The following is a 27,893-nucleotide window of genomic DNA, read 5'->3' on the forward strand; positions in this document are numbered from 1 at the left end:
TAATAGAATATGCTCCCAGGAAAATATGGTGTCTTCTATATTGATTTGGAATTTATTTGGAATAGTGGGAGTGGGGTGTTGTTGCCTATGATTTCTGCATATTTTCTCAAAATGTATTTTGTAAATATCAAGAAAGCACAAAAGGAGGAAGCAAGGTGAGTTATCCAATGAGAAGACCCCTAGGGAAGAGGATCCAAAGCTGAACATGACATATATGTAAACATAAATCACCATCTTCACCCTGGATCGAAGTTGTTGTTGCACCTGAACCTAACCGAACCTTAACCGTAGTGGTGTCGCAGATTCAGTCATTTTCTAAAACAAAATCCTACTGATTTTGGCAGCAGAGCAGACCTGTCGCTCCAGACGGCGAACTAGGTGCTTTGTTGCACCAACGGTCAATGGAGGCAATCAAACCTTTTCAAATGTGATCGCTAGTCGATGGATTTTCTGTTGTTCACATTTCCTCCTTCCTGTACACTCCTGTGGAGTTTTCTTTCACTCTGTCAGCTTTGGAGGAAATGACTTGATGATTGCTTTAAAGGCAGCATCAGGTGGAGAGGTTCAACTTCCTTTGTGGCTCAACCTGGAGCTTTTGCGCCATGTTCCTCTACACAGTGATAAAACTTGACCTGTGAATAATGTTTGTTTTAGATGATGGAACCTTCGATGAAGCTGTATGTTCTTCAGGCCTTGCATTTTAATTGTGACTAAAAGCTTTTGAGGTGATGTGAAGGAGGGAGACCAGAGATGGTCGCCCTGGTGGAGACAAGCTGCTGTCTTCTTCCTATCTTTTCCATTCCTTTTTAGGGATTACAGACTGGCTTCTCTCTGGCTTCATTATCTGCTGTGGGATGGAGCTTCAACACAGTCAGGAATGTGTGTGTGTGTGTGTGTGTGTGTGAGAAAAGTGTGTGTGCCTAGATGTGTATGTGTTTACTGGCTGTGAGTTGGTGATAGTTTCCTGGGCAGCAGTGATTGTTTATGTGTAGTTGTCTTGCTGAATGTGTGTTTACTGTCGTCCAGAGGGGATAATGATGGAGAGAGTGGGCAATTGCTTAGAAAGGGGAGAGGAGCTATGGATGGCTCCCAGCAGGAAAGAAGACCATAAAGGACAAAATAGAATCAAGTGAGATAAAGTAAAAGAAAGAGAAAAGGAAGAAAGAAAAAAAATCTCACTACAACACAAGCTCAGCCTGTTAGCATGACCTATTTAAGAAAGTTGTTGAAAGTTTCCGAAACACTTCCTGGATCTGCCCCTTCCTCTGATTAGAAACCGATGGGATCTGTCCTGGTGCGTGCCCCACCCACTGCAAAGATTTGAGTGTTTTCTCAGTAAATATGCAAACGCATGATAAAGGGATGCACAAACTAACCAAGAAACATGCGTGAAAAACCTCATTGTTGGCGGACATTTTTGCCATAGTAGGATGAGAAAATGAGAAAGAGTATTTCCAACATAAAATGTATGAAAATGACAGAACCATTGTTGCGTCTTCTGTTGGGTTCTGTATATACGAGATTCCTCATTATTCCAACAATGGTCAAATAAATAGTAGGGACATACAGTATGTGTTTTTATTTTAGACCCCCTAGTGGCAGAAGCTGCACACTGCATTTAAAAGAACTAAAATATAAAGAATAAGGCCCCGTGATGAGCTGGCGTCTCATCCGGGGTATACCCCGCCTCTCACTCATGGCCAGCTGAGATAGGCGATTGTCTCGTCTAGAAGAAAATGTATAAATGCATGATTGATTGTTAAGATATTTAAGTTGTATTTTGTGTTTCAAATGGGATCCAACTTCACCAACATTTTGTATTGCAGGTTTTTGGTTTTTTTTTGGTGGTGGTGGTGGGGGGGTATAAAAACAACAAGCTGATCTTATATCTAATCAACCCCTTTAGAATGAGCTTCCAAATGTTTTTAAAGAGGTGTTGGATTTATGTGCTTTCTCGATGAGAAGAAAACAAACACTTCTTCGCCTGTGGTCACGTCTGAAGCTAACGTCCTCAGAGAAGCTGCTATAACGTGAACTCTACCCACCCCCTCCCCCTCGTGACTCTCATCTGTTTCTACTTAAACATGCCAGATCTCATTTTCTTCAGCCCTGTTGGTGTCTCCTGGAGGAGGGGGCTCGCTTTTGTCACTTTTGGAGGGGAGTCACCCACTGGATCGACTGCGACAACTGCTGCGATGCTTCAAATATTCCATGATGGATTGGCTATAAAATCTGTTTTTATGACTCCAAGTGTACAAAAATTGCACAAAACGCCTTCCATAAATTGGTTTGCGTGTCGTTTTTCACGACCCATGTCTCAGGGATCCGAATCAATCCTTCTTTAATCACTCTCCACATCATTTACATCTTGGCTTATTTCTTTCTGACCTCTTTGCACAAGCAGTTTGAAGCTAGACCAACAGATTAAATAAGGATGAGGAGGCTGTGGGTGTGCAGCACCAAGAACTGTGAATAAAAAGTACTTTTTTTTCTATATTCAAGAGTCCTTCTTAAGCGTTCATTCTTCTCTCTTTTTTTGGCCACCCCCTCCCTCCATCACCTCCAACCTCCCCTTAATCCACCTACTACATTTTTCAGGAAATGGCACCAACAGCCGGTTCATTCTTCTTCTCTGGGGGTCTTATTAAACTGAGTAGGGTGTTATTTCACACTTTTTGGAGATTTTTGAGAGTTTGCCAGCTCTGCAAAAAAAAAAAAAGACATGGAAACACACAGAGAAGAGGGAGGAAATTACTGTAGAAAAAGAAAATTAAAGAAGTTGGGAAAAAAAAAAAAAAGCAAAGAGCTAATCATCCTTGAGGATTCAAATAAAATCTTTTTTCGTCTTAGTGTGCAGGACATTCTGCTCTTGTAAGAGTCAAGTTGCGGAATAAAAAGCACATTTGAATTGATCACAGGTGATGAAGACACATGATATTTTCTCCATGGGATTTTCAGACATGTGTCTTTTATAGTAAACCAGAAATGTGGTTGAAAGAAAATGACCGATTATTATCCCATTAACTTTTAATTAGAATTACTATTTCAATTACAAAAACAGAAGCACCATACATTTCTGATCTTTTAGAGTTTTCCTAGCCGTGGTCCAATCATGTGCCTTATTTTGGGGGTGGATTACTTTAACATGGGATTAGCTAGATAAAAGCAACCTGGCATGGAGCTTTCAGACTCGAGACTTCTCATGGAAATCAGTCAAGCATGAACAAAGCAAGATTGCTGAGAATCATCATAAAACACCCCCCCAAATAGATTTTAAACCACAAATCATATTATCTACAACACAAATTTGGCTCTTCTGCTGCCCCCCCCCCAGACCAGATACCTTTTGATCCGTCCTAACCTGATTTATAGAGACAGGAAGGAGAGGAGATGCCAAATGACAGAAGTTGTGATTTCATAATGTCACAGAGAAGTAATGTGAGGACAACCAGACTAAGTGGAAGAGCTAGTTTGGAAGTGAGTGGAGATGGGGGGGGGGGGGGGGGGCTGGGGGGGTGAAGTGCTGCTCCTTCAGACTCGTCCTTTTCCTCTGGGGAGCAGAATCAGTCTGTCTTGAGTTAGCCATGCATAAGAGGGACACACACAGTAATCCCTCACTGCCCTCACACCCTAACACTTATCCTCGTCCCCCCCCCCCCCCCCGCCCTCCAGTTGGTGTCTGAAGGCAACGGCGGTGCGTTTACTGTCCGGCTCTTTCTCTGTTTACAGCTCTTTTGCCAGTTTTTTTGATTATTTTTTTGTAATTTGTCGACAGGACCGTGAAGTTCAGGTAGGAAGGCAAAGGGAGGTGGCTGGATGTGTTAACATTGTGACCCTCTCTCTGCCTTATTGTTTGTCTCCTATATTCATTACACTGAATGTCTAGATCGCTATCTAAAAGCCGCACAGTCATATTAGATGGATAATATTGGTATATGTCAATCAGCTTTAAAGTGAAGCGCTGCTGATCCATTGATTCTGGTTGTGCTGCTGTGGGAGCAGTGATGCGTATGCTCCATCTCTTCTGTGACCCAAAACTCCTCTGGCTAAGCTCTAGTGGAATTCGATTGACTTAGATTGCAGTCTTAATGAAAAGAAAACAAGTTATTTACGAAAACCTCCCGATTGAGAATGATCATCAAAATTGGGTTGGTTTGGTTTTAGTTTGTTTTATATTTGGTTGTGTTTTGCTTCAGATCTTGGGTTTTGGTTTGTATTTTTCCCATCAGGGAATGGGAAGGTGTGGGATGGGTTTGGGTCAGACTCGGATCAGGTGGGACTTGGATCAGGCTAGACTTCCAAAGGTTCTTACAGATGTGATCCAATCCTGTGGAGGTTTGGATCAGGATATGGACTTGGATCCATCTTGGGTCTAGTAGGACAGGGCAAGGATCAAACCAGGACAGTGGTTCAAATTGGACTTTGGTTGGGATCAGGCTGTGCTGAGAGAGATATTACATTCAGAATGAGAGCCTAGGAACTCAGGGTCATGATGAGATTTTTATGTCCAGTTCAACAGTTTGGGGTGGTCTTGGAACAAGATGTTCAAATTAGGTTTGAATCAAGGTCGCATTGGGTTTTATTGGGTTTTAGTCCAAAGAGACCAAGTAAAATTTCATGCTTTGCAATGAGGTTTCATTTGGGTGGGAAGAGCCAGAATTTGGGTCTGGATAGACTTCATGTTCATATCAAACACCTGACCTTGATCAGTGCTTGTTCTGGTTTAGGCTGGAGGAATTAGGATCTTTAGTCTTTATTTTTTTTAGTTTGGGTGACATTGGGGGAAGAATCAGACTCTGATCTGACTCCGATTAGAGACGGGCTCTGTATCTCAGTTTCTGTTTTGGTAACATTTATTTTTAGTTGCTTGTTGTGTATCACTATTTGAACCCAGAACCATGAAGCCCACAGAGCAAACACAAAAAAACAGGAGCAGCAATTAAGCCTCTCTTCAGTTCCATCCTACATCTCCTAACTTAACCTCATCTCATTCACACCCACTCATTGTTTCTGCCTGTCAAACAAACAGTTTTGTCTCATTTTCAGGAACACTTTTGGTCCCACACCTATGTGCTGAATGTCTGTCGGTTTCACAGTGTACTTACGTGAATAGGCTGCCGTTTGGAGCTATACTAGGAATCCCAGCGGAGAAATGTGCTAGATCTCTCTGAAAGCTGTCTCAGAGTTCGAGAAACAGTTTCTTCTTTTTGGTCCCCTTGAAGCACCGTCTGATTAAAATCACTTTACTCACAAAGGAGAATAAATGGGATGCTGCACAGACTGTTCAGCAGGCGACACAATGCGGATTCACGGAAGGGACTTGTAGGAGGATCTCACATTTAGGCCAGTTGTTGCTATAAAGGAGGCAAATGAAAAAGACTCGAAACCAACTCAGAAAGAAAGTCCAGGAAGCGTTACATTTTAAGTTGTATTGTTAACATGATCCAAGAACTTTCTTAAAGTTCAGTGGATTGACTTAAACAGCTTTGTATAACCATGACCTGGATAACTGAGAACCTACACAGACACATAATGCTGCCACAATATGAAGGGTCTTGATATCTTTATTTATTACACCATTGCAAATACCTTTTATATTGCCCGTATCTGTTTATTGTGTATTTTAGTGTTAGTGTCAGCTTTCTGTGTATTAATTCTGGTTTTTGCTCATTACACTGTTTTATTTGGCTTTTATTCAAATACATTTTTTTGAATAGAATGAAATCACCAGATATTCCTCAGCTTTCCCCAACTTAATGTTTTTAAGATACGTTTTTACATGTGGCTCCAGAATCCAGAGTCTAGCGCTACCCACTACAACTTTTACTCTGTGGAACCTACTTTTTTTTTTTTCCAAATCAGAATAAAAAGAAAATATATGTGAAAATAAGTTGTAAATCAAGTGCAGACTGGACGGTTGCACGGTTTCCACAGCGAGTGTCTTCATCTGCTCTCTGAAGCACAGTGGAGAACTTCTTGTCCCGGGTGTCAGACTGCAGCGTGTCCAGCAGCATTAGGTTATCTGCTCTCAGGGGATTTAACTGATTTTCTGTGGTCTGGAGGAATGTGTGAGAGCCGAACAGCTCTGGCGGCGGATCAGAATATCCTCATCCTGCCTGAGGTATTTACGTTATTGAACAGGACTTTTGAGGAAACCGGCCTCCATCCTGCAGAGGTCTTTGGTATCCTAGGCAGTGCAGCCTGTGATTGTTGTTTCGTGTTCATTTACTTGTCTGAAAAGTGCTAAAATATCTTAGTTTCCTCCTCTAAGGTCAAAAGCTTTTGGTTTGCCTCACTTCCCAACTTCGATCGATTGCTTTGTTGGTTTGTTAGCAGGATTGTGTGAAAACTTGCAGCACATTTTCATACAACTTGAAAGGAAAGACCTTGCTCAAATTTGAATGGCAGGATATGAACTGAATTAAACTTTTCGGATGGAGAAACTGACGTGTGTGAGATTGTTTAGTCTTGGCGGAGAGATGAAGGTGTGAGACTTTTTTATTGGAATTTTAGAGGTGGTTGGAGAAGGTCGGAGTTGAGAAAAGCTTTCCTTTAGTAATATTTATGAAGTGTTAAAATGCTGCATGTTTTTAGCTTTAGTTACTAAGATTTTCTAATTCGCATTGGTGCTGCTTTGGTTATTTGGTCTAAGTTGCTTATTTATAGGTTTCAGAATTTACCAGATTGTCTGACAGTCACAGGTTTAACATATCTGTGCCAGTTCTGTTTGGACTGCTTACAGATCATTATCAGCCACACAGACTCCTGATGGTTTTGCTAAATGTGACAAAAGCACACATTTCTATTAAAATACCTTGTGTTAGGTAGTTAGCAGAATTTTGCATTCTGTACAATCACACATCCCACAATTAAAGCTCCTGCCACACACTTAACAGAGACATAGACTCCATGACCAATGGAGCATCTCTATGATTAACCTCCTGCTCGGAAGCCTCCATGGTCCTGATGGTTCCCAGCAGCTGGGGGCTGACCCGGGACCAAGTCCTGCTGGGTAGGGAGCAGAAAGTGACTTGTGATGCTTTTTTTTTTTTTTTGCGCTGCACATTTCTTGGTGCAGCTGCCGTTGTTGATACTGATTGTTCTTTCTCTTATTATATAACTGGATTCATTCTACTTTCTCGAGAAGTTCTGCAGACTTTGCATTTGACCGGCCTTCTCTGATTACTCATCATAGCAAAATGCTTTTTTGCAAATTACAGCGAGATGTGTTTCCCACGCTTCTCATCTGTGCTGTGTTGATGACATCACCCAGCAGCAGCGGTGCATCTCACAGTGATGATGTCACTTGTTTTTGTTCCTCATGGTGAAGCCTCAGGATCCCATTTTAGTGGTTTTGGGAAAGGGTTCTTATAAAAGACACATTACTGATGCCAAATTAATGCTCCTTATATTTTACAGCAGCTATGTAACGGTTAGAGGATTCCAGCAGACTGAGCTTCACAGCCATTGTTTTAACCTTAATTATGTTCTCATACAAGGGATTAAGGAATCCATGAAAATAAGCCGTCAGCTCTGAAGTATTTGGTTAATAAAAGCCTTCACCTTTTTCCAAGTAAACACTTTAACATAGCTTCATATTCATAATTAATTTTGCATGCATTACTGTTCTTTCTATTCAGATCATTTTACCTTGAATAAATAAACTTAATGGACCCGCTGCTGTTACCACCGCAGCCTTGGCCTCGTCACATGATGCTCTCCTGCTGTATTTGCATTGTTCTTTGGCTTTGAGGGGAGCACAGTGTTAAACCACTGACAAACAACACTGATTATTATTTGATTTAGGGACCACGGGGTACGACTGCAGGGTGCAAATGTAATGAAAGAGCATAATAGAGCAGAACTAAATGATGCAACCTTGGGCAGACCCAATCTTGCCTTATAACAGTACCAAGTGGAATAGGAAGAGGAACACAAAGTGTTTGCTTGTACGTGTGGGTGTTCTTTTTGATGGTCTAAACCATGAAGTGTTTCCACTTTTGGTTCTTGTGTGTTCTGTTCTGGGTTCTCTGGCTCCCCCTCAAAACACCATCAAACTCCCCAGGAACTTGGAATTTGGGTGAATGGACTCTAAACTGCCCCCTAGTGGTCAGCATAAGATAGGCGCAACAAGTTAGGCCTCCTTGCAATTTCCTTGAGCTGTGGTTAATGTGGTGCATGGCCATCCCCCCTTTTCCTTCTTTTATTCTATGGTTTTTACAATTAAATTAAAATGTAGCATTATTTTAAAAAATCTTTATCATATATTTTCTGTGTTGATCTCTTTCATTTGTTAATTTATTCTGACAGCAATCTGTGCTGGCTTGAGAGTTACACTCATCTGTTGTTATTTAGAGGAAACTTTCTCCACATGTTGTGGAACTTTGCGTAAATTGAGGAATTCTCTGCTTCTTGTTTGTTTTACAGTGTGGTTCCTAGATAAAAACAAAAGGATATGAGCCAATGAAACCATTGCAAGAGGTGTGACACCACCAGCTGAAGTCAGCTTTACTCATGAGCCACTCGTCTGGTCCATCGGCTTTGAGCATATTGGTAACAATCTGGACAGCTTAGTATTTTTGTCTGAACTGGATGGCAGTTGTACCAGACAGGGATCGCCTGTTATGTAACAGGATGTATTATACATCTGAAAAAAAACAAACAGACTTTGTTCATTTTCTCAGACTGACCTCAGCCTCTGAAGAAAATCAATCTGTGTTCACAATAATGAATGTTAGTTGGCGGTAAAGGAGAAGTGGGGGTGGATGGAGGATGTGCAAAGTAAATACAGCACCAGCATTTTAAAAATGGTTTAATTTGGTTTCAAGTCAAAATACGACTGTAAAAACAAGCTGTCTATTAAACTGTTAGTTGTTGAGTATGAAAATGATGAAATATGTTTTTTCAAAGGTTAGGTGACATTTTCTGATGATTTATCCAAACAGTTATTCAGTTTCCAGTCACAGAGAGAACTGAAAAAACCAATAAAAAAAATCTTATTTTAAGATATTTTTTCTTAAAACCTGATATTTAAGGGAGGAAATGATCATTAAAATAGAAGAATCGCAAATATTTCAAGTAATATTAAAGACATTTTCTTGCACTTAAATACAACTTTACACCAGAACGCACCTGTTTCCCGATAGCGTGCCATCTCTGTAGTGTGACTGACTACGACGAGCATTGCGTGTCCATTTAAACCGTGATGTACTGAATGTGAATCTTGCGTAACACAGTGTGAAAGCAAGCAAAGCGTCTCGCGGTGTTGAGATGTGTCGTTGCATCAGAGTTGCCCTCAGGGTGTTGCTGCTTCAGGCAGGCGAGGGAGTGTGTGTTCAACGCCGTAGATATTTCTACGTCTTACGTTTTGTGTTCTGTTAATCATAGTATTGTCTTGTTTGTTTATCCCCAAACTGCGTCGTCTCTCTGTCATCAATTATTTTTCTTCTCTCCCTTCCATCCCCCTTTCATCCTTCCTCTGCATTTCTTATGGTTTGGGCCTCTGGGCGGATTCTAATAAAGATACGATCCAACATTTTTGCAGCCCCTTGTGGTCCCCCACCACATTGAAATCTTTCCCTCATGGACCCCCACTTCACAAATGCACCATCACCATGACCACATTATCTGTCCTAAACCAGAGTTATATAACTAAGATGGAGTCCTGAGCCAGAAATGTCCTTATATAAGCCTGCTCTCACAGTAGCGTCACATATTTTTAACTTCTGGTAAAGACGGAAAAATATGATTCAAATTCTCAGTCGCATTTCTCTGAAATCACATTTAATTTTTTTTTACTGATGAACAATTTGGATTAGTGTAAGCTGGAAGCAGGAAGCACAAACGACAGGAGCGGTTGCTGAACACTGACGACTTCATTATCCTCATTTTAAAGCAGTGTGATGTTGGAAATGCTGCATTCAAATTGTACCAAACGTGCACAATATTCATTTAAACGCTTTAAATATGAGGCATTTGTGGCAGCCGTGAAGTATCTGTTTGGGGATAAAATTAATGTTGACTCAAAAATTAGAGCCATGTGGTTTTTATTTCTCATAATTTGTTTCTCAAACACTTTCATTTCCCTCTTCAAATGGTCATTTTTATTCCCCTAACAGTACAATAACGCTCTCATACGTCCATAATATTTATATTTCTGTGTATCTTAGGGCTAACAACGGTATTGTAATCGCAGGATAATGTTTTTAATTGTCCTGCCTTTTCATTTTCGTCATGGTGAGATCGTCGTCTTCTTCATGTTTGTTTTTTTTGGGGGTTTTTTTTGGCGTAGCTGTGTTGCAGATTGAGTTTTGCATAAAAACATGTATGCATCCCGCTATCAATCGGACACGATCAGCCCTTCCACGACCATTCATGTCTGACACACACAGGGAAGTCAGTTCATTGCACTTGCAGAAGATTGCGCATATAATTGTTATGTATGTGTATTAAAACGTAAAGCTGGCTGTGGAAGAGTTTCTATCTATTATCACAGGTTACTTCATCGTCTTAATAATCCGCGTATAATCATTAGATCACGTCATTTTGTGTAACTGTACAACGTTAAAATGTTCCTTCAGTGTGAAGCATTGTTGTCTTCTGAGATAACACACTCATCTGGGCCAGACAACATTAATATATTTTAATTCCACCCACATGTTCTTATCAAACCCCCTAACAGTGTTTTCTGGTTCTGTGGGGGTTGGATTAGCTGATTAAGAGTCTTAAAGAATGCAACACACACATATAGAAATACACACATCCATTGTACCGATGCACACACACACGCCTAGACCGCCGCTAAAGGCTTCAGGTGATGATAATTCGCTTCTTCTTCTTTTGACACTCATTTATGTATTTGGTTGTTTTTCTTATATTTTCCATATAAATTCCCATCTTGTTTTCTTTTTGTTTTGGGGAATGCTATGACTGTGTTTCATTTCCTGGAGGGGGACAAATTTAAGTTTTTTATGCTGAACAACATGGAAAAAATAGGATGTTAAACCAACTGAGTACATTATTTAAGTATGGAGATTTTAATGGAACTAAAAAAAATTGTCAACTAATATTTGTAGCGTAAGACTAATGATGGGTAATCCTACTATTATTACTTGAATCATCACTAGAGCGTCACCTCAGTGGCTTGAAAGACGTTATTCTTTCCTTATAGTCACGTTTTTTTTTTTTTAGGTTTTCTGGTTGTCCAGACCCTATCAAACAGCCTGAACCAGATGGGGGGGATTCTATCTCTATTTTAGTGTGAGAACTCATCAGAATCCTCCAGGGAGAGTTGGAAAATGTTGGCGAGGAAGGGGACATTTGGAACGTTATATAGCCTTGAGTCTACACTGGAGTAGCAGACAATAAATGTGCTTTTAATCTGAATTCACATGAATCTCTCTTTGCCTTCTGCCTTTTGATATTCATATTTCTTTTTTCCTCGTTTCTCTTGAACCCTATTTGAGCAGGACTAATATCACCGAGAGATGTCACAAAGCTGCTTCTACTCTAGAGAATAGCCGAGTTCTACAAGTTACAGTTCTGCCTCATCTCCTGCCCTTAGTTTTGTAAAAATGGTTGAAGACAAAGACCCTTTGATAAAACGGCTCCTCCGAGAATTAAACACGCTGGTATTTCTTCAGCTTTGCTGGTCGTCTTTTCCCAGCAGTGGGCTTTTCTCTCTTGTTCCTACATGTATACGTTAAAATAGAGAATTCACAAGATGTAGAGTGAGGCTTCAACTAACAGGTGCTTGTTTTATCTACTGAACTGAACTCTCAAATAATAAATTATCTTAGAGCCTAAGATGGCATTTTTCAAGTCCCGGTTTTTTTCTAGTACCCCAACGTCCAAAGATCTTTCATTGTGTCACATTTTACACGGTAGACATCAGATTCTCATATTTCAGGATCTGGAAACACAAAAAAACTTATCACTTTTGGACAGTTTGGTATGGAGACAGTACTACAGACGCATCGGACTGTCTTTGCAAAAAAGAGAGCTGAGCTTGAAGGCAGTGGTCTTGATCAGTAGATCTATGGACCAACCCGAGCTCAGGTGAGCACAATAAAGTAGTGTACTTCTGACCATCGCTAATCATATTTTTGTTATTTTAATTATAGTTCTTGTTTTATGGTTATGAACACAGCTCTGTTCTTCTGGTCTAGTGCACCAGCTTGATCTAGGAAGATAACATCTCCGTAAAGATTTCCAATTTCTCGATTGGCCTCCATTTGGTTTTTTTTTTTTGCAGATATTAATCTGAAGTCAAAGCTGGACTAGCGTGGCTTCCGTCCGGTCCAGCAGGTCTGGTTCAAGCGCTGAAAGGTGCCATTTGTAAAACCACATGAAGGCTGGAGGATTAAGAGCTACGGATGGATTTAAAGAGAGGTGGTTGTTGAAGGAAATAATCTCGGCAGACACACTCAGTGCTTGTATGTGTCTGGGATGGATGACGGTGTAATCAGTTACCCCATCACCACCGCTATCACCCACATAGACAGGAACAACCATGTTATTCATGTATCTGGGTGTCATCTGTGTTCGTACTATCAGAGTCACCCCTCAGCGTGAAACACTAAAAGAGCAGTTAATTACCCATAATCCACCCTGGGCCAGATGTCTGCTCTGTTGGAGTGGTCATGGTGTGTGTGTGTGTGTGTTTTTTATTCGCCACCATTTCTGACAACCATCTCTTTCCTTTCATTTTCATCTGTTTTCATTCTTTTATTTCCCCTCTTTTTAATTTTGTCTCCCGTTGCTCCACCTCTCCCCACTTTTTCTACTCCTCTTTCTCGATCCATTCTCTGCCCAAAGATCAGCTCATCCCTCCCTCTCTGTCCCTATCCTCCCTCCTCTCTGTCTCTCTCTTACACACTCGTATTGGTTCATACTCACTCGGACCTGGAGGAACTCAGACGTGACTTGTTGGATTCCAAACCTCCCCTCCGATCCTCTTTAAGGTACTGAACTGTAAAGTATGTTTGTTTTCACATTTACAACTTGTTCCTTCATCTTTGCTTGTGGTATTGAAGGATTTTAAGGATGGGAAGCAAAATAGTAATATTCTAGACTTCGACTTGCTTGTTGGCTGATAACTTTTTTGTTGAGTTTCCTTTGGTCATATTTCTAATATAAAATAATGAGAATGAGACAGCTTCATTTCATTCAGTTTTTTCTTTCTAAAACTATAATTCAACTATTATTCTCACTCTTTTTTGTTGATTTGGAACAAACATCTCACCTCAACGGTCCATTACTTGTAGTTTTCTGTCACGTGATTTCCATTCATCATTGGTTGGAGCTTTAGCAGCTGCCATGGAAACTCAAACATTAAAATATCAAATTGTCAATTTAATGTCTTTTGAACTGTTCACCTGAAACACAATTTCCCAAACATTGAGACAAAGAATGAAATTTTGTTGGAGAATTTAAAACTCAAATAGCGTAGGACAATTTTTTGTGGTCAGAAACTAATGATGGAACACTTTTTGTGCTGGTTTAAAACAAAGTTGCCCAACTTTTTCGGTATGACAATCTCCTGGAAATAAATCTATTCCAATTTTTAGTGGGACAAATGTTACTGAGAGGCAGCTGGTTTTGGTGGGGAAATTAGTCTTCTAGCTTTTGCACACTTGAAATTCTGCTTCCTTCATGGTAGAACAGGTAAGACAGGTGAGCTAGTAGTCACTATATTATAAAGCAGGCGACATAAGTGATGCACAGAAAAACTAATCAATGAATCATTTAGTCCTTTTTATCTCACTCAGTCATGATGAATTAAGATACATTTAAAATGCAGAGAAAAATGGATTAAGGAAGTCATCAAAATTCACTCAGTTACTTTTTATTATCGATATGTGATATTTCCGTGTGCAGCGGTGACAGTCAGAGGTGTTCAGAATAAAAATTTAAAAAAAAGGTTTGTCGTATTTTTTAAACCCAGCTACCAATCTATTAAAAAAAATATTTTCCTACACTTGAATAACCTCCACTCATCGGATTTTCAAGCTTGGTAACGGCTCAGCAGGAAAAGAGATGAGGTGTTGCACAGCATAAGAATCAGACATTAAAAAAAAAAAAAAAGTTTAATTTACAAGGAAAAATGTTTCGTAAGTCCTAAAGTGCATTTGTTTGCAAACTCTTTGGAAAAAATAAGGCACATTTAAAGCATCTTGACTGAAGCAAAATAAATTGTAATGTACTTTCATTTTTTTTGCGGGGGACCAGCAGGTAAATCGTTTCTGGTGTCGTGTTTCTCTTCTAACCGTGGCTCTTTGAAAGAGGAGGATGTCAAACAGACGTTAGAGAAGTTTGAAAAGCTTGAATACAGAGAAGGAGGGAGACTTTTGTTTGTCTTCTTTTGAACCCTCATTTCTCTCAAAGCAGCCAAGGTTTGGCTTGTTGGTTCAAGGTCAGACCATGTTCATGGGAACAAGATAAGATGACAGTAAATATTATGGGTTCCTGTATGAGTTTTTTCCAGTGGAATATAATGGGAGTGAGCTTTGTTTTTGGTGGGAGCTGGAGGAATAATGTAGGGAAGGTTAGATCCCTTCATCTATCAGGTGTCAGGATGGGACATTTTTCTTATCTTTTGTGAGTTTTGCAGGTCATATAGAGAGGAAGACATGGAGCAAACAAGGGTACAAAAACAAAAAAAAAAGACCGAAAAATATAATTAAAAAAGTGGTTGACAGAAAGAAGAAGAGTGTGTGATGGAATGAGTTGTCAGCATAAGACTGAGCCCTGAAACTGAAAGAGAGCAAATGTCCCTGTTTTTCACAGTGATGGCTGACAAGATGCTGCCGCTTGTGTGAAATCGATGCCGCTGAGTTAACTAGATGCTCTGAAAAACGGCTGACAAAATGGCAAATCAGCAAGAAAGGGAATAGCTGGGTCTCTTAACGGCGTTCTGATCCAGCCTCCAGGTCTCAAAGCCATTATGTAAGCAGCAGGATCCAGTCTAGGCGAAAGTTAAAAGTGATCTTTGTGGGAGGCCCAGGGATGAACCTGGATTAGTGATGCTAAAAGGGATATTTGTAATAAGAAATCCCAGAAGAATTCATTGGGTAAATATGTCTCTCATACACCAGGAAATGTGAAATCCTAACAAATCCATATGAAATGGGTTTTTCTGTTTGTGTTTTCCAGAGAAAAAAGTAATCTAATAACCAAGAAATGATGTTTTAAAAGCCTGACAAATTGTCTCGGAAGCAGCAACACTTGATCAGACCTTATCAGTGAGCAGCAGCGGTGGAAACAGAAAAAAAGACATCATCCCGTCCTTCAAAACACCAACCAACGTACCCTTGAGACATGATGCGTTTCATTAACTGAGCCATAATGGTCCTAGTAAAAAAAATAAATAAAAAAACTTACTTAATGCACCTTTGGAGAAAAGAGATTAGCTGTGATTTTGTTTGCCTGTTTGTTTGCCTGTTTGAGCTGAGGCTAAATGTGACAGTAACAGAAATCATTGAGCTGGAATCTCATATTTAGCATTTGTATTTATTAGAAAATGAATGGCAGTAAATGAGTATGAGAGGTTGATACATCAAATATTTTAGAAGGTGTCTCGTATTTCTCAGGATGACATTTATGCAGGAGATAAATCTGTAAACATGACATTAATTTCTTCTGTGGTGAAGATGATAAAACTGTTAGAATATCTTGAAGCATCAGACAGAACAAAGCAGTGAATCTCGTGGAAATAAAGAATTTTTTTACTTCTTTGGAATGTGATGTAATGAACAATTCAGGAAAAAAACTGTTGATGTTTTAGCAAAGCTCTGCAGTACATTCAGCGCCTTTTTTTTTCTATCAGCTGTTGATGTGTGATACAGCAGCAAAGAAGAGGAGGAAGAGGAGGAGGAGGAGGAGAGGTGACAAGACAAAGAAGGGCTGGAGGAGGAGGAAGGCTGGGGAAGATTTATGATGGCAGCAGGTTGACTCTGGCTGTTATGGATCCATAGAAGAGCAGATAGAGGGTCCGTCTGCTTTTAGACACTGAGACTGAAATTTATTGAGAGGACGGAAAAGGAACAAAGGGACTTGAAAACCAAACATAACATCATTTATTAATGGGTTTGATATCATAGAAGCTAAACTCTTTGCTAACCTTTTATGTAACAAAAGTTTGCTTTCAAGATGAAGGTAAACTGGAAAAAATAATGCATATATCAAATAAAATCAATTAGATCACGTCTTTGTCAGAATTGTACTATAGACAATTCCATTAATATATAAATGATGCAAACATAAAATGAACTAAATAGTTTGTAATACTATGACTTCATGTTACAGAGATGTGAGAAGTGAATTTCAGAGGAGTAATTTGAACCCAGCTGTGTGTTCAAAGCAGTTTTCTTGAATTGGATCTTGTGTTTTTTCTGGAATTTCCAGTGAGTCTTAAACGCAGCATGTGCCACCTGTGGTTTACCAGACTGATGTGCTGATGCGATGAAAGGAGGAGAGGGAAAAAGAAGGGGGCTAACAGAGGAGGGGTAAAGGCAGAAATGGGGGACAGATGAGGTTGACGGTGTGTGTAAACCTCACCCTCATTCTGTATTCTCCCCGTTTCTCCTCTCTCCACTCTCAATCTCTTCCCCTGCACCGCTGCCTTCACTTTCGATTTCTCTCCCTCTGTCTGAACCCACCCAGTTTCACTCGTCTTCATTTATTCATTCCTCTGACTCTGAGTATGGACTTCTTTTCTTTTCCCTCCTTCCCTCCTCGTCATTCCCTGCAGCCTTTCTCCATAAATCCTATTTCTCTCTCTCTCTTTCTCTCTGCAGTTGAACTAATGGCCAAAAGTATGTGGACAGGCAGATGTGTTCTTTAAACATTTTCTTCCAGAACCACAGATGCTAATCTGGTGCCGCAGCTTCTGCAGGGATTTGGTAAGCATTCAGAAGCGTTAGCGACATCAAACACACCGTGGTCAAATAAACAGAGCACATCCCCCCTAAACGCTACCCCATAGTTGGAAGCACAGTCGTAGATCTTTAGAGTATTAAATTCAGTCAAACGTTTCCAGTCCCGATTTCAAACGCTGATGGAAATTGTGACCTTAACGTCGTGTAAAATATCTTTGTTTGAACAGAGGTTTTGTCAGCTTATTTTTTGGGCTTTGTTGTTTTTTTGTATATTAGTTGGTTTTCTGTGCCTGTACGCTCTTCTTCATAGAAAAGGTGAAGAAGCGTGTACAGGCAGGATGGAACGGGTGGAGGAAAGTGTCAGGTGTGATGTGTGATAGAAGAGTTTCAGATAAAATGAAAGGAAAGGTGTACAAAACTGTGGTGAGACCAGCAATGTTGTTTGGTCTAGAGACAGTGTCACTGAAGAAAAGACAGGAGGCAGAGCTGGAGGTAGCAGAGATGAAGATGCTGAGGTTCTCTCTGGGAGTGACCAGGATGGATAGGATCAGGAATGAGTATATCAGAGGGACAGCACATGTTAGAAGTTTTGGAGATAAAGTCAGAGAGGCCAGACTGAGATGGTTTGGACATGTCCAGAGGAGAGATAGTGAATATATTGGTAGAAGGATGCTGAGTTCTGAACTGCCAGGCAGGAGGCCTAGAGGAAGACCAAAGAGGAGGTTTATGGATGTAGTGAAAGAGGACATGAAGGTAGTTGGTGTGAGAGAAGAGGATGCAGAAGACAGGGTTAGATGGAGGCAATTGATTGGCTGTGGCGACCCTGAAGGGAAAAGTCGAAAGAAGAAGAAGAAGATTCTTTGATGTTTTTGGTTGTTTATGCAAAAACAACTGAAATGACTCCTGTGAAAGTTTATGACAGGAGGCGGGGCTTAGGATAGACATGTGAAGTTTCGTTGGGCCTTGTTGGAGCTATAGAGGCTGGATCTTCTGTTGCCTTGTTGGTTTTTTGACCTTTGCTCATGCTCTCATTATGAATGACTGCAGGACATCCGTCTAACAGAATCTAGATGATGGGATGGGTGGTTGTATATTTTTATCGAGGGCTTTGAATCAAAATGTTTTGCCAATGGGTTGGTTCCAAACAGAAACAGTAATATAACGTTTCCGGTTTTACGTTTCCACCCAAGAATTGTCGTTCCTGGACCGGTTGGAACAAACAACAAAAAACAAAAAAAAGTTCCCGAACCGGTTAATAACGTTCCATGTAAATATAAATAGATAGGTGGCTTTAGGATTTTTAAATTGGCAATTAGTTAACATACTGTAGATCTGTCCCTACGGTAACACAGGATCCTGTTACGGAGCAGAGGATGGAGAATCAGAGGGAGATGGAAAAATTGCGGCAACTTATGATGCAACAAAGTTTCAAAACAAAGTTGCAGAGCAGAGTCCAGGGGGGGGTCAGCATTGAGTGAATGACGGGAATGGCGGTTACTATTATTTTAAATAACCGATTCTCTTCTAGCCCCTCCCTTTCTTTCCCATTTCTTGCTCTTCCTCTTTCACTCATCCTCATCTCCCTGTCTCTCCCCTCGCTCTCATGTTCCTCATGCTAACTCCATCTCCCTCTCTCTCGATCTCTGGCTTCTGATTGGCTGTTTCCTGCATGGCTCTTTATGAATTGAACAGCAGCAGCTGGATGCGACTGGCTGGAAGCTCATCAACACAACCGATGCTCCCTCCCTTCCTCCCTCTCTATCTCTCTCTTTCTCTCATACACACACACAGAGACACACACTAATACACACCTATGGTTATTGGCTACACCCAAACCTTGACACGTAATGTGTAGAAGTGCTCTCACACACTTTCTCTCACACACATACATCCATTTTTACAGATTCATGTTCCAACACACACCAGCTCACCGCCTGCTTTGTCAACAGCTCACGTAGCAGGGTGCACTCAGGCTCTCTCTCTCTCACACACACTCACGCACACACACACACATACATATAGCGTATAGGACACACACTCTTCCCTCTCTCTCCCTCTCTCGTTCGCCTCCAGCCGCAGTCACACACACCGGATACAGGCAGCTTCAGTGATGCTGTGACGCTCCGTCTTCCCTCTCAACACTTTCTTGGTTGCCTTACACACTTGCGTGCTTCAACACGCAAGACACACACACACCTCGTCAGCCTCTCTCTCTCTGCGTTAGTCAGTCAGTCAGTGAGTGTGTGTGGAATGAAGCGGTGATGTTTTGGGACAGGAAGAATAGTATGGGCAATTCCCAACGACGCACCAAAGGAAGGCACAGACCCAAATCGGCAACAGGTACTTTATTCTTTAATATGTATTGTCATTTCCCTCCATTTGTTCGTCAATCTTACCCTTATATCTTTCAACGCTCGTGTCAAAAACGTCAATTCATCCGACTCACTTCCGTACATCTGCCGTCCATTCATTTATCACACACAAATTCCGGTCTGCGTTCATTCACCCATTTTTTTAATTTATTTTTGTACTTTTTCTGCACCCATCTCTGGATTTTTTTACATCCTTCCATCCAACATTTCTCACTTCACATTTTTCCTTTCCTCCACTGATGCTTCTGCACCCAGCCCCTCGTTGCCTCCATTCACCCTCCCAATTTCAGGGTCCAAAGTGTCTCAACGTCAATGCATGCGTCTTCTCACCCCGCCATCCTCTTAATCATGCATCTCTTCCTCCCTGACCACCAATCTACCAATTTCTAATTATTGATGGATTGGTCTTGTATTTCCTTTTATTCGTTATCTCTCCATCCATGATGTTTTTTTTTTACATGTATATCCATGCAAAACGTCCGTACGCCGCTCCATTCACACCTACGTCTAAGCTGGCAAACGTCCATTAATCATCCATTTATCAGTCAGTCCTCGAGCTGTCTGTCTGTCTGTCTGTCTGTCTATTGATCCATCAGATCTAGTATTAATTAGCAATTCCATGAGTTCTCATGGCCCCTAGAATCTCTGATTCCTGATATGTGTATCAAAAAGGTGTATTTTGAATCATCTATCCTTCAAAAAAATCCATCAATCTATTCATGCATTCATCTATCCATTCATGCATTCATCCATCCATTCATCCATCCATCTTCCATCTTCTCTAGTCAGCGTTTCCTTCAAATCCGGGTTGCCAGTTTTGAATGAACTAGGTCAACTGGTCTTCTCCTCTTTGTCTATGACTGTTGTTTTTTTTTTTTTTTTTTTTGAGCGATATGTGTGTTTCTGTGTGAGTGTGTCATGATGATAGCCTTTGGTTGTACCGCTGCTGCTGAGCTGAAAGTCCATCCATGTGTGCTAAAATACTACGGGGGGGGTTTATGTTTCACACATTTCACACGCCGCCGCTGCCACATGCTGCAGTTTTGTGCATGCATGAGTTTGTATTTGTTACAGCGATGTGTTATAACGCGTGATTGCTCAGTTGTGCTGCCTCGTCCTGCAGGGATGGATGGGATTACTAGTGGGCTCTTTAATGATCTCTAAGGGAGAGACAGAGAGGGATAGAGACAGAGGGTGAGAGAGAGATTGGTGTAGTGACTGTGTGCAGGAGAAGGGGAAGGGAAAAGGAAGTGGAGATGACAGCCCTTGTAAATCACTAACTGGCATGCTTATCGGATGATAAGGAAGGCAAGGAGGAAGAGAGGAGTCAGAGAGGGGGCAGGTGAAAAGGAGGATGAAGCAGATCCAAAATGACAGGAGGAGGGGAATTGAAAAAATGCTTGATATTTGGAGGGTTGGAAATATCGATGGACGACAGACAGAAATGGGAAGATGAGGGAGGCGTGGGGGGGGGGGAGAGAGGAAAAGGAGGATGTTGTGTTGAAACACTGTTTATATCAAGCTGCAGAGCTGCAGAGCGTTCACAGATCCGACTGAGAGTAAACACACCCATATGCTCACAAATATCCCCTGGAGATAGGTGTGTGTGTGTGTGTGTGTGTGTGTGTGTGTGTGTGCGTGTGTGTGTGTGCGTGTGTGTGTGTGTGTGTGTGTGTGTGTGTGTGTGTGTGTATTGTGCTGTACAGAAGCCATATATGTAAGTGTTAACACTAACCGACAGCCAGCCATCCTTCACACACCTGCTGTGCTGCAATAATGTGCACGATGCATTTGACCTTGACTTCAATCAGCTTCCTTAGAGTCTGCATCCACTCCTAACGACGGGCTCACATCCCCGTCGCCACGTGCTGCACGCCACCGCATTGTAATTGCTGCGTAATTTACTGTGATTGCTGCCATGATGACGTTATGATCAGAGGCCAGAGGCGTGACTGATGGAAAGCGTTGTTAATAGGTTAAATAAACTAGTGTATACGTCAGGAATTGGTGTTATAGTTGCAGCATCAGTTATTAGCATCCTCCTATGGTAACCTTTAGCATAGATAGATAGATACTTTATTAATCCTGGAGGAAATTGCACATATCCACTGCTCAGGTATTACATCACCAATACATACTGGATTAAACACCAGGAGAAAAAGAAACACTGACATCACAGGACATACCGCAAGACATACACTACACTAACAGACACATGCAGCACTAACAGGACTTATATACTAAACTATAACTAAAATATAAACAGTATAAAATTAAAAATATAGACAGTATAAAATTAAAATATAAATAGTATAAAATTAAATAAAATCCATTCAACCGTGTGCTGACCTCACCACCTCCCCCCCGCTCCTCCTGAGAGAGTCATTGTACCCCCTGATGGCACGGGGCACGAAGGAGGACCTCAGCCTCTCTGTGGAGGCGCTGTGTGACAGCAGTCTGCCGCTGAAGGTGCTTCTCTGCTGGGAGAAGGTGGTGTGTAGGGGGGGCTGGTGTTGTTCATGATGGCCCTGACGTTAGACGTGGTCCTGCTCTCCAGAAGCGTATCCAGAGTCCAGGCTCGGACCGACCACTGAGCCCGCTCTGCGGATGAGTCTGTTCAGACGGTCCATATCTCTTTTCCTGGTCCCCCCACCCCAACACACAATGGCGTATGACAGCACACTGGAGACTACGGACTGATAGAACATGAGGAGGAGCTCAGGACAGATGTTGAAGGAGGCCAGCCTCCTCAGGAAGTACATCCTGCTCTGCCCCTTCTTGTACACACAGTCAGAGTTGAGTGACCAGTCCAGTCTGCTGTCTAGCTGCAGTCCCAGGTACTTATAGTTTTCTACCACCTCCACCTCACTGCCCTCCATGATCACTGGTTGTGGAGAGGGAGGCACCCGCCGGGAATCCAGCACCATCTCCTTTGTCTTGGAGACGTTGAGCTGGAGCTGGTTCTGTTGGCACCACTCCACGAAGTCAGCCACTAACGCCCTGTACCCCCCCCCCATCACCCTCCCGGATACATGCCACTATCGCAGTGTCGTCGTAGTACTTCTGTATGTTGCAGGTATCCGAGTTGTGCTTGAAGTCCGATGTGTAGAGGGTGAAGAGAATGGGGGAGAGAACGGTCCCCTGTGGCGCCGCCGTGCTGCTGGTCACCATAGAAGACAAACAGTCCCCCATACGGACGTACTGGGGGCTGTCCGTTAGGTAGTCCGTGATTCAGCTCACGAGGTAGGGGTCCACAGCCATGGAGGTCAGTTTATCCTGCAGGAGCCGGGGCTGGATGGTGTTGAAGGCGCTTGAAAAGTCGAAGAAGAGCACTCTGACGGCACAGCCCCCGGCGTCCAGGTAGGAGAGCACGCGGTGGAGGAGGTACAAGACAGCGTCGTCAACCCCAACCTTGGCCTGATAGGCGAACTGGAGAGGGTCCATAGCACCCTGCACCTGTGGACTCATGAGCTCCAGGACCAGTCGCTCTAGGGTCTTCATTACATGGGAGGTAAGAGCGACCGGTTGGTAGTCGTTGAGCTCAGTAGGGCGTCCTTTCTTGAGTTCAGGGACAATGCAGGAGGTCATACAGCTTAGCTTCATAATAACACAATACCAGATCTGGTTATCCAAAATATTTTAATACTTTTACAGTACTTTGGTTGTAAAAAATATAAGGAATCAACTAAAATCAGCAGAAACTGCCTTTATCCGATCCTAATTCTAAATTTGATATCAAATTTGGTGCATCTTCAAAAGTTACTGATTTACATTCTGAAGGAGATATTAATGACATACAGGTTTTTTTTCTAGATTGACTGGAACTTTTAATGATGCTAATGTCATCTAGATTTTAGTGGCAGGTTTTCATGGTCCAGGAGTCTCACGATGAGGGTCCGACTATAAAGGAAGTGTTGCCTTCAGGTGCACTGATGAAATCTGGAAACAGGTGGGATAGAAGATGATGGAAGTACTGTGATGCTGATGCGATACAGGGAGAGTTGATGTTGATGATAACTTTTGTTGTTTGCATATCATTTAGGCAAAGGAAGAAACCTTTTCTTGAGTTTTCTCATATTAAGCTTGAATACTTCTTCTGTGGTCTGCTCATGTTTGGAGCAGGAACACTTTCCTGCCTGTCACCATCCAGCTTATTTCGCACGTCGCTTGTTCCAGGTGACACCTTTATTGCATTTCACCCTTGTCTACAAATATTCTAAAGGTGTAATTGTTGGTACTGACATTACAGAAAGTATGTCTAAAGAAAGCGGTGGAGGTGTGAGGATGATATTATGTGCATGACGCACAGTTAAAAAAATTAAACATCACACCAGATGCAGACGCTTGCTGTGTGACGCTGCCAGACCGTGATCTAAAGTCAAACACAGGGGCGGCGCTATATTTTTTCTCAATGTCAATAAAAGATAAAAAGATAAAATAAAAGACAAAAATAAAATGTTTGCTTGTTAATTCAAAGGTTAAATTTGAGTCCGATGCCTGGTCTTCATGTTGACAGTCACCTGAAAATTTCATGGGGACAGATTCAAAACGTCTTACTCTTAGTTTTTGCAAAAAAAAGAAAAAAGAAAAGAAAATTGCTTATTTTCCATCATCGTTTCTTGGAACTATGTGTTCTTTTCTCATTAACCCGTTTGCACAGAACATATTCATTCATATAATTTCAAACGGATGATGTCATTTTCAGCAAAAAACCAGCTGCCTGCAGCAAGAGCGAGGGAGACGAGGGGAGAGGAAGGGAAAGAGAGAGAGCGAGCGCATGTTGAGATAATTGGATGGAGTTGAGGAGGAGGAGGAAGGTTTGGAGAGAGCGATTTCAGAGATCAGAGGAGAGATACGGAAGGTGAAAAAAAAAAAAAAGAGCGGCGCAAGAGGAGCGATGATAAGAGAGGAGAGATGCTGAAAGAGAGCCAAACAATGCAGATGAGAAGAAGGAGAAAATGTGAGAGAGGTGACAGGAAGCGCTGCCTTGGAGTGAATGACTGAAGATGCTGTTGAGATGTTACAGGCGTTAAAGCAGGAGAGCTCAATGCTGATTGGAGGACTGACAGTCACCAATAAGCATGTGTGTTCCTGATCATCATGTGATCAAATTAAACCACCAACAAGCAGCGATGGGAAGCCTTCAATCGGCTGCAGACATCCACCAACAACCAGCCGTCCCTTTTGATGTGGCCTTCGTCCACATTACAATATGATGCGTGCGGCACCAAAATGAATGTCTACATTCCGTGTGGCGCGGTTATATACAAGGTCAGTGGAAAGCCAAGGTCAGGCACAAATTCAGAAAGAGAATGATCTGAATGGAACAAAGCAAAAGAGTAAACCTTCCCTCGCTGGCTTTTTCCATGTTACCACCAATCGAAATGTTTAACAAGTGAGAAATTTGTGTGAAACTGCGTGTTCCCTGTTGAGCCTGAATGAAATTAACAGTGTTGGACTCGAGCATCAGAGGTAGAAAGTATAGAAGTGTCACCAGTCGGATGTGAAGGGACACTATTGGTGGAACAGAAAGCAGTGTCTTCATATTTTTATTTTTTTTCGAGAGAACATGCATGTTTTAATATATTCTCAGTCTGTCCCACATTAAGATTAGACCAAAAAACAACAAATGGCTCAAAAAGAGTTTAGGTATTAAATGGACAGTGGTTTCCTTTTCACTTTACATGAGTTCATCTGGAAGTTCTACTCATTCTAATGAGGTTTATCTCAACTATAATGTTCTATAGTCTTCTGTTCTTGCAGGCTGTTTATTACCTTATATCCCTCGTCTTCCTCATCAGAATTAATGGTGCATTGAAACAAAGGAGGATGGGGACAATTAAGAACAGATGCTGCCTTAAAATGCCTTGTGTTGTATTTAAGTGTACAGTTTATTTAAATTTAATTATAGTAAGTCATTATGCAAAGTTCGCAACAGAGAAATGTGTGTGAGAATGTCGATTGCACGTTTGATTCTGTTTGTCTTTGAGCGATATGTTCAAGAAAAGAGGAGAAAAAAAATTCTAAGAGAATGATAGAGATGCTTTCAGGTGCTGCAGGACATTTACATCCTGCTTCAGAGCGGTGATGAATTGTAAATGTCAGCGTTCGTGTGTTCGTCCGTACGTCTGTCTGTTAGTAAGTCCACCAAATATTTTCGCAACCGTTGCAGATAGAAAGATGAAACAAAAGCCACATTACTCAGGCGGCAAAGGGGATAAAATGAGATGATGAACTTGAGAAAACTAGGTCAAGGTCAAATTTCAGCTTTTGTACACTCAGGAACCGGATAAGGTAGAAAGACGAGGGAGAGGGCCAGTGTGAGTAAGACCATAGATCAAAGCTACTTTCATTGATCAAAGCACAAGATCAAAGCTAGTGCTTTGATCTATGAAAGTAGGTCAAGGTAAAATTTTGAATTCAGGGGTGTCACGGGATGTTGCAGTCTCTGACTGCCGTGGTTCTAGTTAGTTCTGCAGCAGATCTCAAGTTAGTCATGTCTAAACGAGCTAAAGAAAAAGAAAGAAAACAAATAAAAATGTATTTCACAATGACTCGCTATAAATTTTCTCCCTTTGTTTCACAGCTGTCATGTCTGGAGTCACATGACAGCCGCCGTAAAATATGGCTTCATAAAACCAAAGGGGCTTTAAGATTTTGCACACACACAACAACAGCAACAATGCCACCTTGCTAGATAATGAACACAGGGAGCATCTTGTGTTCTGTCGCCAGCGGCTGATCCCGTCATTCTCCACCACTAAATTTCAGCCCAGTGCTTTCTGTCTGATGGACAGCAGCATTCAGACCGCTCAGTTCGCCTGCAGCGAAACTCCGTCTGCATCATCTCTGAGGTCTCAGTGCTTCATGAGACAGTTTTAACCTTAATGCATCCCTGGAGCTCTCCTGTAGAACTTTAAATCCACTTTCTGTATTAATGGAAACGGAGCAGTGTCTCCGGGTCCGTTGGGGGTGGGGTGTTAATGCTTCCCTGAAAGGAGCCCCAGTTGTTGGATTTCATTCTGCGTTTGGGATCTGCAAACTCGGCATATTACTGTCCCGAAAAAGTCCTAGGCCGGCTTCCAGATTCCAGGTATTCAGAATACTTGTTGCACCCACTGCTGTGCATTGCATGTATACTGGTAAGGATCAAAAAACTGAGGGACGAAGAAACGTGTAGTCAAACGTATAACATAAAAAAAGCGCGTTGGAAGCGTACAGGAAGTGACGGGTGAGGACAGGAAGTAAAGGAGCCGGTCTGCACCGACAACAGACATAGATTATGGTCTAGGCCCTGATGGTATTATAGGACTTTGAGGAGAATAATAAAAATAAAAGCTTCCCAGTGAAGACAATAGCAGCATTTAAATTTCACAGTTTTCTTGCTTTATAGACGAACTCAGTTGGTGTTTTCATCAGAATGGGGGGGTGGGGGATATGTAAAATGAGTTATTTCGCTGTGGTTCGTCGGGATGCGTGGTCGTTTCTATGGCTCTGACGGGGTAAACAGATGTCACTGAAGGCAACATCAGTCCCGTTTAAATAGCTTAACAAAAATCAAGAGGTTTCAGCTGTGGTTCAGATTCCTGTAGTTAAATATAACTGTCAGTCGGCCCCTCGAGATCATCAGATAGCGATCATTTATATTCGACTTCATCTGTGGTGTTTCTGCACCAACGGTATGTTGTAAAAGTTCCGTTGGGTTTCCAGTCAACTATGTTATGTGCCTCTTTAATTCAGTCTAACATGTCAAAGCCCATCTTTGTTATTTCTATCGGAAATATTTCTAAAAGGCCTCAATCCATATTTATTTTATTACTTTATTGTTCTTTCCCTTTTGATGGCATCAATCCATGATTAGGTGCAGTAAAAGCCACATTTTGACAAACAGGTTAAGTCTGCTTCAGAATCAACCACTATGATAGTATTTCATTGTCTATTGAGGGTATTTGATGATATTTCCCTCCGATCCATTCAGTCCATGGACATTCCTGTAAGGTGAGAGCTGGAGGGGCAGACAGGAAGGAGTAAAGGAAGTGTTTGCAGCAAAGAGGAAGAAAGAAAAAAAAAAAGAAGGTGGAGGCAAGGCACCATCAGCTTCCTCCCTTTCTCTCCTCTCTCACCACGAGAGAACACTTCACAACTTCTTTCTTTCTTGCCTTTCTTTCTTTCTTTCTTTCTTTCCCCCCGTCTCTCCTTCTGTCTCTGCCAGCTGACACACTCAGAGCCCGAATGAGTCACTGGGTTTACCTCAGAGGGCAGCTGGCTTCTCCTCCTCTGCCTGTCCTCCTACTCCTCCTCCTCCTCCTCTCTACTTTTCCCTCCTAGTTAGAACAGTTTCCGAGCTGGAGAAAGTTTAGGAATACAGACATGGAGGTTTTCTGGGCCAGATCAGGTAAGGAAAAGACGCCGGGAATGGTTTTTGTTCTTTTGTAGTGGAAATGGGGTTAAGTGTTTGAGAAGCTGGGACGAGGAGGGGAGTGGTACTGAAATGAAGACGGACACTTTTTCTCGTGATAAGAAAAGCTCAGGAATGTTACACTTGACATTAGTGCGAGTAGCACGAGCACGTGCATCGAGAAACATTCACATGCAGCCGTTGGTGGCCATGACTTTGGTATTTTCTAGCAATGTGGAAATTGTT

General features: G+C 41.8%; 1 protein-coding gene across 2 annotated transcripts in view; it reads left to right on the forward strand.

Annotated features, from left to right (window-relative positions):
• Window positions 1-27,893, forward strand: part of nhsl2 (NHS-like 2) — a 93,605-nt gene that overhangs the window by 14,178 nt on the left and 51,534 nt on the right. Inside the window, exon 1 of one of the 2 annotated variants that reach the window (XM_068307967.1) lies at window positions 27,567-27,644. The exons of the other annotated variant lie outside the window; for it this stretch is intronic. Coding sequence (XP_068164068.1) covers window positions 27,620-27,644 — 25 coding nt within the window. The 5' untranslated portion in view covers window positions 27,567-27,619. Of the gene's footprint in view, window positions 1-27,566; window positions 27,645-27,893 lie in introns of those variants that run through there. 2 annotated transcript variants of the gene reach the window in all.

This window comes from Antennarius striatus, chromosome 23, assembly GCF_040054535.1.
Source record: "Antennarius striatus isolate MH-2024 chromosome 23, ASM4005453v1, whole genome shotgun sequence".
NCBI classification, from domain to species: domain Eukaryota; kingdom Metazoa; phylum Chordata; class Actinopteri; order Lophiiformes; family Antennariidae; genus Antennarius; species Antennarius striatus.